Genomic DNA, 15990 nt, shown 5'->3' with positions numbered 1-15990 from the left:
GACAGGCATTTGAAGGGATGCATTCCCTAAATTCTTGCATACCCAAATATGTTTATTGCTCTTTTGTTTGAGGAACAACTTGGGTGCCTACACAATTTCTTAGTAACACTCTCAGAACTCTTGTCATAGCTTTCCAGCAAGTCTGTTTGGGAGGATTATGGCACATTTGTAGGAGAAGCGTAGGCGCTAAGGTTGAGAAAATTGGGTTGAACAATGGAAAGCCTCCAATCTGCTGCCATGTTTTGACCTTGTGTTGTGGGCAACAGAGAGCTGTTGAGGGTTTTTGAGCAAAGTGGTGATGGTAGCTTGTGTGTACACAGATTTGGGAAGAAAGAGGCCACAGAGAAACCAGGTTGGAGTTTCCAACGTGATTAGATGGTCGAGGCCTGGACCAGTAAACACATACACTGTACAGACAAAATTTTCAGGGCTCAGCAACTGCTCGGACAAGGACAAGGACAAAGGGGAAAGCTGGAGTGACCAGGTAGGTGGAGAAGAAGAGAGATGAAGGACGGCGGGGGATGAGAGGAGGAAGGGAGGATCTGAGATCTGAGAACCAAGTGGCTGCATTTTGAAGGAGCTGTTAGGACCCTGAGGGGAGCACTTGGGCTGCTGCTGAAATCTGGGAGTGGAGTTCAGAGGAGAGGTTAGGGCAAAGGACAGAGCATAACCGGAAGGAGTCCCCGGGTGTGGTGATTAGGTCCAATGCGGTTTCTTTCTCCTTAGCCATGTTTCTGGAGGGTGTTGTGAGAACAGTCTCTGACATCTGTCCTGTCCAACCTGTTTTTGTCCAGTGACAAAACTGCAGCCTCTGCTGAGCAGGATAAACGTGGGCTCTATGACACACCTCACCACTTGCAACTGCTTCTCCTTTCTAAGCTGGTGTGGTTTTCTGTTTTCCCTTAACGTTGCTAGAAGTTTATTGATTGTATCAGCCTCTTCAAGGGACCTGCTATTGGGTTAATGTCTCACTTATACTGTTTCTATCTTTTCTGATTTAGTTCTTTATTGATGCTTTTCTCCTTTTCTCTTTATTTTTCTTTGTCCCACCCCCCCCCCCAACTGAAATTTTAATTTATTTGTCAAATCGACTAATTTTATCTTTTGGCAATAAAAATATTTAGAACTATAAATTTCCCCACAAATACTCTTTGCCTATATTCCAGACGATCGGATATATAATGTTTCACTATTGGGGTTTTTCTAGACATTATTACAGACTAAATTTCTTCCTTCACCCAAAGAAAATTATTTTTCGGTACTATATTTTAAAATTCCAAGAATATTTGTAATTTTTTTGAAGACAAAAAAAAAAAAAAAAAAAAAAAAAGCAAATAAAGGAATCATCTAAGGTTACCCAGCCATTAAGTGTCAGATTTAGGATGAGAACAGAGACTGACTGACTCCTGGGCCAATCAATGAGGAAATATTTTGTCCACATCTAGCAGCATAGTTTGAGCTTAGGCGTTTCTGGAAAGTCTCACTAATTGGGGAAGCATTTGAAATGGAAAATCATAATGTTTTGAGTCAGACAGACATGAGTTCAAATTCTGCCTTGGTTCCTGTGTGACCTCGGGCAAACTTCCAGACTTCTCTGAGTTTCAATTTTTGTCTCAATTTTTATGTTGTTGTTGTAAAGACTGAATGTGAAATGTATATGTCTCATACATCATAAGTGTCCATAAATATTTATCTCTGTTCCTTCATTTAATATTCTGTAGGCACTTAGAGTACTGGATAGCTGGTTTAGAAAATTAAAAAAGTTTTTTTTCCCCTTATTAGGAAGTATTCATGCAGAGAAATTAAAAACACATGAGCAAAAAGACAAAAGTAAAATTATACATAATCCCAGAGATAACTACTATTAAAAAAGTGCAATACAATCTTTCAGAACATAATACACACATACATAGGCACATACATATTCACACACATACGTACACTCATAACCAAAATTTGGATTATACCACAGAACTAATTCGCAGTCATTTTTTTCTTCCCTTTCACAGTGAATGTATGATGACCACCACTGCTCCTTGGTTTTGTTTCATTTGGTGAATGAACCACTTGGTAATTGCAGGCAGGCAGGCTAAGGCTCTATGTAGTTTGGTGTGGAAAGGTGTGCCTAGGCTGATGGGAACATGGTGGTAGGTGGGGGTTCAAAAGCTGTTTCTCCAAGGCCTACACACGGGAGTCTTGCCAGCCAGAGTGTGAAAGGGTTTGCGTGAATCAGGACAATAGGCTACGATTAACAATGAAACTACCCAAGCAGGGTAAGTAGTTTTCTGGTTCACTCCACTGATTTGATGACTGTTTCACCTGTCCAGTCAAGTCAACAAGTGAGGTAGGATTTTATCTGAGTTTACTGACCCAGCACTGTGCTAGGTGCTAGGTGCTAGGTGGGGACACGGGAAATATCTTCCATTCTCAAGCTGCTGATATGCACATACTGACCCACACAACAGTTTGAAAACATGAAGCGCCACCTGAGGAATGAAGATAGGTGGGGTGGTGTGAAAAAGAGTGAGATGTGCCTTCAAGCTAACTTTTTTGTTTGGAGGGGGGAATGATGGTTCAGGGAAAGGTTCGGCCGGAGACAGAAAATTCGAGTCTGGGAGGCTATGGAGGACAGGAGACTGTGGAGTTGATTTGGGGTAGAGCTGAGGGAGGACTTGGCTGGAGAGGATCAGGACGTGCACTTCAGAAGCACTAGGTTGAGCAGGGATGGGACTGAGTAGGGTGTTCAGTAAAGGAGGATCCTCTTGGAAGCTGGTTTTGGGGAATATGCAAAATTGAAGTGGAATGCATGTTAGACTCTGGAGTTGGAAGGTGGTCAGATAAGCACCAGATATATCTTCGACATTTGATGGCGAGGCACGTTAAAAACAGAATTTTATAAAGATTAACTGTAGGAGCCTTAGGATAAATGGGGAAAGAGTGAGCCTACAGTCAGGGAGGCCAGTTAGATGTCAAGGTTGAGTGTCTAAACCAAGGAGGAGGCTGTAGGACTGGAGTAGAAAGAAGGGTGAAATTGGGAGATAAAACATAAAGGTGAAGCTTGCTGATAGGAGGTTGAAGAGAAAGAAAAGTCAAAATGAGACCAATGTTTACCAGTCAAGTCAATCAGGAGAGTAAGAGAGAAAGAGACGAATAGGGAAGGCAAATTGAGAGGTGGGCTATATACAAGTGGAAACACGGTACAAGACTGTGCTTCTGGAGAAATTCTACTGAAATAATTCTTTTTTTTCTCTTTTGTGATGTGTGTGTGTGTGTGTGTGTGTGTGTGTGTGTGTGTGTGTGTTCATACACATAGAAAAAAACAAGTTTTGTTGCTGGAAAACCCAGCAGCTAAACTTGATGGGGACTAATGCTCCTATTGTATGTATACCCATGGGTGCAGTCATAATATCTAAATGGCATGAAAACATTGAGTTGTATAATTGCTATGAAAATCCTGGAGAAGTTTTTTTTTTTTGCTATAATACATATTTTAATGCTTCATAAATATTTAAAATTACATCTGCTTCATATGTTTGTAAAGAATAACCAAGAGGTGTATGGAGTGGAAGATCTGCCTCCAGCTGAATATAATAGTAACTCAATAAACAAGTGTTAAATCAAGAAATTAATAAGGCTTGTTGCAAATAAGCTACAGAAAACAATGTTTTTAAAAGTTTCATGCATTGGATGGGGTAAAAGAACCAAGGGGCACGCTTATATAGGCTGAGCTGAAATGGAAGAGGCCATGGACTACTGTAAAATTTTATAAATTTTGGAAACATATCTATAAAAATCTTAAAATATAAATGTCCAAGATTGAAAGGAAGGGAAATCATTAGTTATAGGAAATGAGGATGAAATGAAAAGCTGAAAGCGATAAGCAGGATTAGGTGACTCATGGGGTGATGAGACCTCTCATGGATTTCCACGTGCATGCGTTCAGTAGACATGCCTCAGGCCTATTCAAGGAGAGGAGCCAAAAACTAACCCCACTTTAGAAAGCCTAGAATTTAAAAGGGTTGTTATGTCTATGAAAAGGGGATAGAAAAATTCTACTCATAAACCCACTACAGTTGAGGGTGTCCACATTTACATGGAAAGGGAACCCTAATCTAAGAAGTTAACATAAATTGGTGTGGGAAATATGTGTGGCCTTGGTTGAGAATAACATGAAACTACTGTGCTAGGGCACTTGCACGATTCAGGACCCAAAATTAAACAGAAAATGCAAAAATACAAAATTACAAATTACATGAGGAAGCAAATCACTACGAGAGCCAGCAGATGAAGAAATACAAGAATTAGGGGCACCTGGCTGGCTCAGTCGGTGGAGCATGTGACTCTTGATCTCGAGGCTGTGGGTTTTACCCATGTTGATGTAGAGAATCCTTAAAAAGAAAATCCTAAAAAGAAAAAAAGAAATATGAGAATTAGTACTTCAAGAACTGAAGAGTAGAACCATCTACAGGAATATCAAACAGGTACGCTGAAAATTGTTAAAGAAATAAAACCATATGAAGGAAAGAACAGTATGAAAAAAGAGTAGGTGAACTTGAAAAGGAACTGAAAGAATTTCTAGAAATAAAAAGTATAGCCATTGAAAAAAAAAACCCAAAACCAAAAACTCAGTGAGTTGGTTAAACAACAGATTAGGCACACAGAGAGATGGAATGGTTGAATGAGATGTTCCATTATACGCTTAATAGGAGATATTAGAGAGAAAAGGGAAGAAATAATATTCAAAGAGGAAATGGCTGAAGAATTTTCTAGAATTGAAAGTTACAAATCCATAGATATAAGAACCATAATGAATTCTAAGTGGGATAAAAAATACACTGCATATATATATATATATATATATATATAAACATCTCAACATCATTTTAATGCCTCAGAAGCTCTGTGTTTTTATATATGTGTGTATATATATCTATATATGTCATTGATGTTCAGCAGTGTCATGAGAAAATATTAAAAGTAGAGAACAAGAGATTATCTTCCAAGGAATGGCAATTACACCGACAGCTAACTTCATATCAACAATGAAACTCAAAGATAGTAGATTAATATATTAAAAGTCCTAAGAGAAAAAAACCACAAAAAGCATCAACATAAAAATGCATGCTTAATGAATCTTTCATGAATAAAAGTGAAAGAAAGTCATTTTCAGACAAATGAAAAAAGAATTTACTACCAACAAACATTAAAGGAGCTTTTAATAATTGTAACTTAGGAGGAAGAAAATTGATCCCGGAGGTAAGTGTGAGGAACAACAGACAAGGGAATGGTGTGCAAGGGGATTGTAAATACGTGGTTAAATCTAAACAAACTATATAATGTTTTATTTTAGGGACTACAGTAACAGTTAAAAATTTGTATCATGAAAGTCAGGCCTCATACTAGAAGATCTCTGCGATGCATAATCTATACTAATAATAGTCATCATACAAACACATAAATGATCATGGGATAAATTCTGATGCTGTTTCTAGAATAAGAAATATTCTCTTAACATCATTTTAATGCCTCAGAAGCTCTTTGCGTTCTTTCATCTGTGGTTGGCCCTCATGTCTGATAGACCAAAACCTCCAGAAGGCTTCAGAAGCAGGGGTTTTAAGATGTTACCACATTACCACCATGGTTCCTCTTGCACCACATCATACGGTTTACTATATGCCAGGCACTGTGAGTGCTTTACACACATTAATCCATTTAATCTTCCTACAACCCTATCTACGAGGTAGGTAGGTTTGTTAGCTCCATTTACAAATTATTTTCAAGCAGCAATCGAGGCGTGAGGAGAGTAAGTAACTGGCCCAAGGAAACAAAAGTAGTACATAGTAAACCCCAACCCAGGCGGTCTGGCTCCAAAGCGCGACTGGTAAAACTAAAGGATTAACAGCTGTGTGGCCATCTGGGTGAACTGATCTTGTATTTGCTCCTGTGAAAGGCCACCCTGGTCTTTCTCCCACCCAGCTACCTATCTTCTGTTAATCAGTTATCTACCTTCTTCCATTAATCACCCATAATATTCTCCCCTACATTCTCACAATCTCCTCTCTCTTTTCCTTAAGCATAGGAGATGTGGGCAAGGGGGAAATGGCCAAACTAATGGTTTTGGGGAGGAACACATACGATCTGAAGTTAGCCAATGAAATGCCATACTTAGTTTGTTTCCAGTGGTCTCCATGGCATTTTAACATTCATTTGACAGAAGACACTGGATATACATTGTTTCATACTGAAAATAATGTGAAAGAAGTTGGTTTTATTTGGTGTCAATATTAACACATAGCTTTTGAAGCTGTATGTATTAGCAGTTTTCCTAAGCACTAGTTTAAGAGTGTAGTGAAAAGAATAGTTTGCTTTTATAATGTATTTTCAACTAATGGTTTTAAGGAATTGCCAAATGTTAAAAAATTGAGCTGAAGCCTGACTGATTGTATAACTTTAATATTTGAAAAATTTTCTTCCAGAAATGAACAACTTAATACAATACAGATTTGTACAAAAAAGACAGACCATTAAAAACTTTTGATCATACAGACAAAAATATGATTAAGCAAAGATTTAAAAAGGACAGGACATTTTGTAAATACTGATAAATACTGTGCAATGCTTTAATTTACTGTGGCGGATATAAAAATCAAGAATTCCTTAACAGATTATATTTAAAAAAGCAACTACATGAATTTTCTAGCGATTTAAATTAATGAAATAGAACAGTAGTGATTTTTTTAAAAAAATGAGGTATTATTACACTGTAAACCAAAAACAGAACATAAATAAATAAAGGCAATGTGTAAGTAAGTGATAAATGGTTACAAATTTCAACTTATTAACAACAGACAACAATAGTTTTCCAGTTATTTATGGACTTTGTCATTTAAAAATTTGGCTTGCTTGTGTACTTATTTAAAAGTGACGTAGCTATCGCTATACAAGCACATCGTTAAACATGCAGACCAAGCCAGCACAATTTTCCCGTCTCTACCAAATAAAAACTGTTTACACTTTATTTAAAACACTTAAGTCTGATTTCTTATACATGATTCTTTTGTGCTTACTAGTAAGCAGTAACCTACATTAAACATCTTACGTTCTATTTCAAGCAGAGTAACCGAGAAGCAGTTTTATTTGCATATGGATAGAAAACAGAGCAAACGAAACAAAACCAACATGGCTTGAACTTTCTTAGGATTTTCCAAGATTTTTAAGAAGAAAAATCCTTGACATAGTATACCCTATGGAAAAGCAGAGTCACTTCCGTCTTAAAGAGAATAGGAAACAAAGTAATTAACTCCTTTTCCTTGAAGATTGGCGAATTGGCTTTCGAACTACAGGAGAATGAGTTAATTCATTCCTCCACCCTAAAAGAATTCTGCTGGTTGGGTGCAGGAAGCAGAGTGATATAAGAAAACAGTGTAACTGAGAAAAAATTGGGGGACAGTATTATTTGCCTGTGAACCATATGCTGGTACTAGATGCTGGCTTCATTATTATTGCAAATACATCTTCAGAGTTTTCTGAAGGAAAGCTATTCAAAGTATAATAGAGAAGTCTTGATTCGAAAATATTTGTAACATGCTAATAAAACTGCTTCAGTTGCTGTAAATAAAAAGAAAACCATTTACTGTCTCACTTAAAATGTAGTTTCTTTTTACATGCTGCTTTTTTAAGAAACTCCAAAAAGGGAACTTTTGAATTTACTACATTCAGAATCCAGTGAAATACAAACATTTTGGCCAAAATGTTGAACTTTATTTTTTACACCAAGCTATATCATTTTGACACAGATGTTATTATTGTATTCACTTTTGTCAAATATCTTATCCTAGCCTTTAGCAAAAATTAGTGTTTCAGTACAACTGGTGATCAAAAATACTAGAAATAAGCCTTGTATGTCAAAGTATGTATAAAAACAGTTCTTTTCTTTTGTGCTTGTAATTGACTTAATTTATCAACAATTCGATAGATCTGATTTCCTTTCTAATATTCTGACCCTTAAGAAGAAATGATCATTATACAAATATTACAGAATACTCTAACTAGTTTACTGCCAACGTGCATGCAGACTAACGTTACTTAAAAGAACATAACCTCGAATCCAATGGTCTGAAAATAGTTAACACTCCTGTACAGTCATCTTTATTGATTTGTAAAAGCTGTATACACATCTAAAACCCTGAATTTACTTTGTAAAAATAAATCTTTTAGCAATAAATGGCACTATCAAAATCCCATTATTCTCAGGCTAGTATGTAGTTATTTACATGCTTTTCAGCAACAGTTGAAAAGAATCTTATAGGACCAAAGCCAGTATATCAAAAAACCCTGTAAACTGCATTTATACTGCTGTTTGTTGTTGCCCTCAGGTGTATGAAAATATGGCTACATGCCTTACATGAATGAGAACGTAGCTATGTGCGTTGCTACGTGTGCTGGCAGCACGCAATCTGCCACTGGGCTCCGCTACAGGGTCAACGCGTGATTCACTGTGCTTTGCTTTCCCAGTGGAACACCTGTGAGAAGCTACTTACGGAGAATCATAAAGTGCTATAAAAAAGAGGGGCCGGACCCACACCTGTCTCTGCCGTCTGGTCTCTTCCTTACTCGAGCGATTTCTGTGTTTTTAGAAAATCGTGCCTCCCCCATTGAACATACTTCATACTCGATTTAAAAAAAAAAAAATCAGTATTTTAAAGTTGGTGAGCTTTGTCAAGGTGTTGTGAGACAGAGACATGAAAAGGTTAAAGGCACAATAAGAGGGAAGTGAATGCTACATATAAAATATATTTCAAGTCTTCTAGGTTACTCAAGTCCAAAACCTTCTGAATTTGAAATTCCAATGATCAATTTCTGCTTCAGGTCCTTTTTGCTCTTGTAGGGGGGAAGGCAAAGTTGATTGAAGCAGGTGTGGGCCACAGGCAACCTAGGGGAAAAAATGCATTTTAAAGATACTAAGTCTCAAAATACATACAGGATAGCTGCTAAACTACTTTCAAACAGGGCAATTCAAATCTATTTCGCTATGGTAGGAGGCGGCTCATCAATGCCTTCGCTGAACAGATACTTACGGAGTACTACTACGTATCGGCACCAGTCTAGACACTGAGGCAGCCTCTGAAGACAAGGCAGTCAATGTCCCTGTGCTCCTGGGAAACTTTCATCCTAGAGGCATTATGTTTGGAGTCAGACTGAATTTGAATGCTGTCTCCCCGACTACTGGCCGTGGGACCTTGTTCCAGTAGCTTCATGTCTCCAAATCTTAGTGTCCTTGCCACCATGACAGGGTAAGCCATCCAAGTGGGTTGTTTAAAAGATTTAAACAGGCAGGATGGTAGACAATATAACTGTTACTATAATTTCAGTCTTGACCGTCAAAAAGTAATAAAAAGATCACTCCTGGATACTTGATATCTGCACTCTCCATGCCGCTGCCCTCAGCGCAGCACCCCCCCCTTCAACCCCCCCCCCCCATCCTCTCCTCCGTGACACTGTGTATCTATCTTCACCCTAGAGGCTATGGATTTCTTAGGCCCTTCCTTCAGTCTTTATGAACTTCACAGCATCACAAAGGTGGTCAGAGAAGTCCGTGAATAAAAATAGGGAATGTACCAGGGAAAAGGAGAACATTTTAAAAGAAGTTTATACTATTAGAAACTAAACGTTGACAGCCTTCTGTACTGAAAGACTTAAAACTGTTATAGTCAGTTTGCATTTATTAGAAACTAAACTTTGACAGCCCTCTGTACTGAAAGACTTAAAACTGTTGTAGTCAGTTTGCATTTACTGAGTGCTTGGTCTATGATAAGCATTGTGCCAAGTGCTTTTATATGCAGTGTTTAAGACTCAAAGCGATCTAAAAAACAGATTTTTGTTATCCTCAATTTACCGATGAGGAAAACTAAATATGGGAATATACGAGTTAAGTAATCTGTTCCAGGTTGTAGAGCCGGTGAAGTCACACACCCGAAAATCAAATTCAGATCAGTCTGACTTTACACCAATATTGTTACCATGTAAAAATTTAACATTCTTATTTAACAAAAACCTAGTGGGTCTACGACAGTGATGTATACATCTTTGACGGTCACTTATATTTAATCTTTGTGAATGTCTTACTACAAATCCTAGAGTTGTGGAAGATTCATGCCTAAGCCATGGGAACTCATAAAATAATCCCTGAAATAATAATAGGAAAAGTTTAGATGTAATGTCACCTTTGTATTAAATTACATAACTCAGATTACCTTTTTTTTTTTTTTTAACTTTGAGAAAGAGAGAAAGCGAGCTGGGGAGGGCAGAGAAAGGGGGAGAAAGAATCCCAAGCAGTCAGCACAGAGCCCAATGCAGGGCTTGAACTCATGAAACATGAGATCATGATCTGAGCTGAAATCAAGAGTTGGACGCTTAACTGACTGAGCCACCCAGGCACCCCTCACCTTAATATTTTTTAATTAAAAAAACCTTTAAATAAAAATGAACATTACACAATATTCTACTAAAAGCCAGCTAGATTTTAAAAGGGACTACAAAGCAGTTGACTTAGCATTGTAAAAAAGGCAATAGGTTATCATTGGCAAGTCTCAAAAATTAACAGAAACTTTAAAGCACACTCTCTCATTTCAGGCTTGTTTTTACTCCCAAGATTTTTCTATGAAAATGACTTCAGATTGAAAGACTCCTCTAAGTCCAAGCATATTATTATTAGCAAAACTTACAGATTAAAAATAAAATTACAATCTGGAAAGTTACCAGTTAGTAGAAGTTTCATTCTTTGAGATTTTAAAGTTCAAGTCAGCCATTCCTCCTACAGGCACTCTGTCACTTCCTGTAGTAAAATGTAGCAACTTCTTTTGAAGATCAAGAGGAAATCCAAGCACAACATCCCAAAAATATCTAAAGAACACCAAAGGAAATTTATATAAAATGTCTTGTCAGAAATCCTGCAGGTCAGAGTAAAGTAACATAAAGTAAGCTCTGAGGATAAAAATTCCCTTAAACATACATTAATACTCCTTAATGTGAGATTGACAAATGACAAGCCTCTATGTATGACTTATTTCTAACATTATTATAAAAGTAACATTTTTATAAAATTATAAAAGTAGTCCAACAGGGTATAGTACAAAAGCCATTTCTCTATTATATAACTTACAATTCTTATTTCTTCAGTACAGTGCTATTAAAATTCTACTTATAAGTATAGCATCCCTAAAATTCTAGAACCAAAGTCATTTTTTAAAATTTAAAATCTATCCTTTTTATTTTTTAATTTTTTTAAATTTTATTTTTTTAATTTACATCCAAATTAGTTAGCATGTAGTGCAACAATGATTTCAGGAGTACATTCCTTAATGCCCTTTACCCATTTAGCCCATCCCCCCCTCCCACAACCCCTCCAGTAACCCTGTGTTTGTTCTCCATATTTAAGAGTCTCTTATATTTTGTCCCCCTTCCTGCTTTTATATTATTTTTCCTTCCATTCCCTTAAGTTCATCTTTTTTATATCTTAAATTCCACATATCAATGAAGTCATATGATATTTGTCTTTCTCTAATTTCGCTTAGCATAATACCCTCTAGTTTCATCCACATAGTTGCAAATGGCAAGATTTCATTCCTTCTGATTGCCGAGTAATACTCCATTGTGTGTGTGTGCGTGTGCGTGTGCGTGTGTGTATACTACTTCTTCTTTATCCATTCATCCATGAATGGACATTTGGGCTCTTTCCATACTTTGGATACTGTTGATAGTGCTGCTATAAACATTGGCGTGCAGGTGTCCCTTCGGAACAGCACACCTGTATCCCTTGGATAAATACCTGGTAGTGCAATTGCTGCGTTGTAGGGTAGTTCTATTTTTAATTTTTTGAGGAACCTCCATACTGTTTTCCAGAGTGGCTGCACCCACTTGCATTCCCACCCACAATGCAAGAGATCCTCTTTCTCCGCATCCTTGCCAACATCTGTTGCTGCCTGAGTTGTTAATGTTAGCCATTCTGACAGGTGTAAGGTGGTATCTCCTTGTGGTTTTGATTTATATTTCGCTGATGATGAGTGAGTGATGTTGAGCATTTTTCATGTGTTGGTTGGCCATCTGGATATCTTCTTTGGAGAAGTGTCTATTCATGTCTTTTGCCCATTTCTTCACTGGATTATTTGTTTTTCAGGTGTTGAGTTTGATAAGTTCTTTATAGATTTTGGATACTAACCCTTTGTCTGATATGTCATTTGCAAATATCTTCTCCCATTCTGTCAGTTGCCTTTTAGTTTTGCTGTTTCCTTCACTGTGCAGAAGCTTTTTATTTTGGTGAGGTCCCAACAGTTCATTTTTACTTTGGTTTCCCTTATCTCCAGAGACATGTTGAGTAAGAAGTTGCTGCAGGCAAGATCAAAGAGGTTTTTGCCTGCTTTATCCTCGAGGATTTTGATGGCTTCCTGTCTTACATTGAGGTCTTTCATCCATTTTGAGTTTATTTTTCTGAATGGTGTAAGAAAGTGGTCCAGGTTCATTTTTCTGCATGTCGCTGTCCAGTTTTCCCAGCACCACTTGCTGAAGAGACTCTTTATTCCAGTGGATATTCTTCCCAGCTTTGTCAAAAATTAGTTGGCCGTACGTGTATGGTCCATTTCTGGGTTCTCTATTCTGTTCCATTGATCTGAATGTCTGTTTTTGTGCCAGAACCATATTGTCTTGATGATTACAACTTTGTAATACAGCTTGAAGTCCAGGATTGTGATGCCTCCAGCTTTGGGGGTCTTTTCTGGCTCCATACAAATTTTAGGATTGTTTGTTCTAGCTCTGTGAAGAATGCTGCTGGTGTTATTTTGATAGGGATTGCATTGAATATGTAGATTGCTCTGGGTAGCATTGACATTTTAACAATATTTGTTCTTCCTATCCAGGAGCATGGAATGTTTTTCCCTTTTTTTTGTGTCTTCTTCAATTTCTTTCATAAGTTTTCTATAGTTTTCAGCGTATAGATTTTTCACCTCTTTGGTTAGATTTATTCCTAGGTATTTTATGTTTTGTGGTGCAATTGTAAATAGGATCGATTCCTTGATTTCTCTTTCTGTTGCTTCATTGTTGGTGTATAGGAATGCAACCGATTTCTGTGCATTGATTTTATATCCTGCAACTTTGCTGAATTCATGAATCAGTTCTAGCAGTTTTTTGGTAGAATCTTTTGATTGGTAGAGTATCATGTCATCTGAAGAGTGAAAGTTTGACCTCCTCCTGGCCTATTTGGATGCCTTTTATTTCTTTGTGTTATCTGATTGCTGAGGCTAAGACTTCCAATACTATGTTGAATAACAGTGGCGAGAATGGACATCCCCGTCTTGTTCCTGACCTTAGGGGGAAAGCTCTCAGTTTTTCCCCATTGAGGATGATATTAGTGTTGGGTCTTTCATACATGGCTTTTATGATCTTGAGGTATGATCCTTCTATCCTTACTTTCTTGAGGGTTTTTAGCAAGAAAGGATGTTGTATTTTGTCAAATGCTTTCTCTGCATTTATTGAGAGGATCAGATGGTTCTTGTCCTTTCTTTTATTGATGTGATGAATCACATTGATTGTTTTGCAGATATTGAACCAGCCCTGCATCCCAGGTATAAATCCCAGTTGGTCATGGTGAATAATTTTTTAAAATGTATTGTTGGATCCAGTTGGCTAGTATCTTGTTGAGGATTTTTGCATCCATGTTCATCAGGGAAATTGGTCTATAGTTCTCCTTTTTAGTGGGTCTCTGTCTGCTTTTGGAATCAAGGTAATGCTGGCTTCATAGAAAGAATTTGGAAGTTTTCCTCCCATTTCTATTTTTTAGAACAGCTTCAAGAGAATTGGTGTTAACTCTCTCTTAAATGTTTGGTAGAATTCCCCTGGAAAGCCATCTGGCCCCAGACTCTTATTTTTTGGGAGATTTTGATTACTAATTCAATTTCTTTACTGGTTATGGGTCTGTTCAAATTTTCTATGTCTTCCTACTTCAGTTTTGGTAGTGTATATGTTTCTAGGAATTTGTCCATTTCTTCCAGATTGCCCATTTTATTGGTGTATAATTGCTCATAATATTCTCTTATTATTGTTTTTATTTCTGCTGTGTTGGTTGTGATCTCTCTTCTTTCATTCTTGATTTTATTTATTTGGGTCCTTTCCTTTTTCTTTTTGATCAAACAGGCTAGTGGTTTATCAATTTTGTTAATTCTTTCAAAGAACCAGCTTCTGGTTTCATTGATCTGTTCTACTATTTTTTTTTTTTTGGTTTTGATAGCATTAATTTCTGCTCTAATTTTTATTATTTCTTGTCTTGGGCTGGTTTTGGGTTTTATTTGCTGTTCTCAATTCTTTAAGGCATAAGGTTAGGTTGTGTATCTGAGATATTTTTTCCTTCTTTAGGAAGGTCTGGATTGCTATATACTTCCCTCTTATGATGGCCTTTCCTGCATCCCAGAGGTTTTGGTTTGTGGTGTTACCATTTTCATTGGCTTCCATGAACTTTTTAATTTCCTCTTTAACTTCTTGGTTAGCCCATTCATTCTTTAGGGGGATGTTCTTTAGTCTCCAAGTATTTGTTACCTTTCCAAATTTTTTCTTGTGGTTGATTTAGAGCTTCATAGTGTTGTGATCTGAAAATATGCATGGCATGATCTCGATCTTTTTGTACTTGTTGACGGCTGTTTTGTGTCCCGGTATGTGGTCTATTCTGGAGAAATTTCCACGTGCACTGGAGAAGAATGTATATTCCGCTGCTTTAGGATAAAATGCTCTGAATATATCTGTTAAGTCCATCTGGTCCAGTGTGTCATTCAAAGCCATTGTTACCTTGTTGATTTTTGATTAGATGATCTGTCTATTGCTGTGAGTGGAGGGTTGAAGTCCCCTACTATTATGGTATTACTACAATGAGTTTCTTTATGTTTGTGATTAATTGATTTATATATTTGGGTGCTTCCACATTTGGCACATAAATATTTACATTGTTAGGTCTTCTTGGTGGATAGACCCCCTTAATTATGATATAATGCCCTTCTTCATCTCTTGATACAGTCTTCAACTTTAAAGTCTAGATTGTTGGGGCGCCTGGGTGGCTCAATCGGTTGGGCGTCTGACTTCGGCTCAGGTCATGATCTCACGGTCTGTGGGTTCAAGCCCCGCGTCAGGCTCTGTGCTGACAGCTCAGAGCCTGGAGCCTGTTTCAGATTCTGTGTCTCCCTCTTTCTCTGACCCTCCCCTGTTCATGCTCTCTCTCTCTCTCTCTGTCTCAAAACTAAATAAATGTTAAAAAAAAAAAAAATTAAAAAAAAAAGTCTAGATTGTTGGATATAAGTATGGCTTTTCCAGCTTTCTTTTGCTGATCATTAGCATGATAGATGGTTCTCCATCCCCTTACTTTCAATCTGAAGGTGTCTTTAGGTCTAAAGTGGGTCTCTTGTAAACAGCTTATAGATGGATCTTGTTTTCTTATCCATTCTATTACCCTGTGTCTTTTGATTGGAGCATTTAGTCCATTGATGTTTAGAGTTAGTACTGAAAGATATGAATTTATTGCCATTATGTCGCTTGTAGAGCTGGAGTTTCTGGTGGTGTTCTCTGGTCCTTTCCAGTCTTTGTTGCTTTTGGTCTTTATTCATTGTTTTTTATTTTTATTTTTTCCATCTTTCCTCCCCTCAGAGAGTCCCCTTAAAATTTCTTGCAGGGCTGGTTTAGTGGTCACGAACTCTTTAATTTTTGTTTGTCTGGGAAACTTTTTATCTCTCCTTCTATTTTGAATGACAGCCTTGCTGGATAAAGAATTCTTGGCTGCATATTTTTCTGATTCAGCACATTGAATATATCCTGCCACTCCTTTCTGGCTTGCACATAACCCTTCTACCCCTATTTCTCTCTCTTCCTCTTCTAGGATCCCTATGATTCTGATGTTGTTCCTTTTTAATGAGTCACTGATTTCTCTAATTCTTAAATCATGCTATTTTGCCTTAATCT

The 15990-nt window shown here is 37.3% G+C and overlaps 1 protein-coding gene across 4 annotated transcripts in view; it reads right to left on the bottom strand.

Annotated features, from left to right (window-relative positions):
* Positions 1 to 4144: 4144 nt before the first annotated feature.
* Positions 4145 to 15990, bottom strand: part of HECTD2 (HECT domain E3 ubiquitin protein ligase 2) — an 80264-nt gene continuing 68418 nt past the window's right edge. For 3 of the 4 annotated variants that reach the window (XM_042960737.1, XM_042960740.1, XM_042960739.1), the window contains 2 exons: positions 10759 to 10902; positions 6479 to 8932 (listed from right to left, as the gene is read on the bottom strand). In XM_042960737.1, coding sequence (XP_042816671.1) covers positions 8812 to 8932; positions 10759 to 10902 — 265 coding nt within the window. In that variant the 3' untranslated portion in view covers positions 6479 to 8811. Of the gene's footprint in view, positions 4404 to 6478; positions 8933 to 10758; positions 10903 to 15990 lie in introns of those variants that run through there. The other variant, XM_042960738.1, reaches the window with a different exon arrangement.

This window comes from Panthera tigris, chromosome D2 (genome assembly GCF_018350195.1).
Source record: "Panthera tigris isolate Pti1 chromosome D2, P.tigris_Pti1_mat1.1, whole genome shotgun sequence".
In the NCBI taxonomy this organism is placed as follows: domain Eukaryota; kingdom Metazoa; phylum Chordata; class Mammalia; order Carnivora; family Felidae; genus Panthera; species Panthera tigris.
This window is presented reverse-complemented; position numbering and strand designations above follow the sequence as displayed.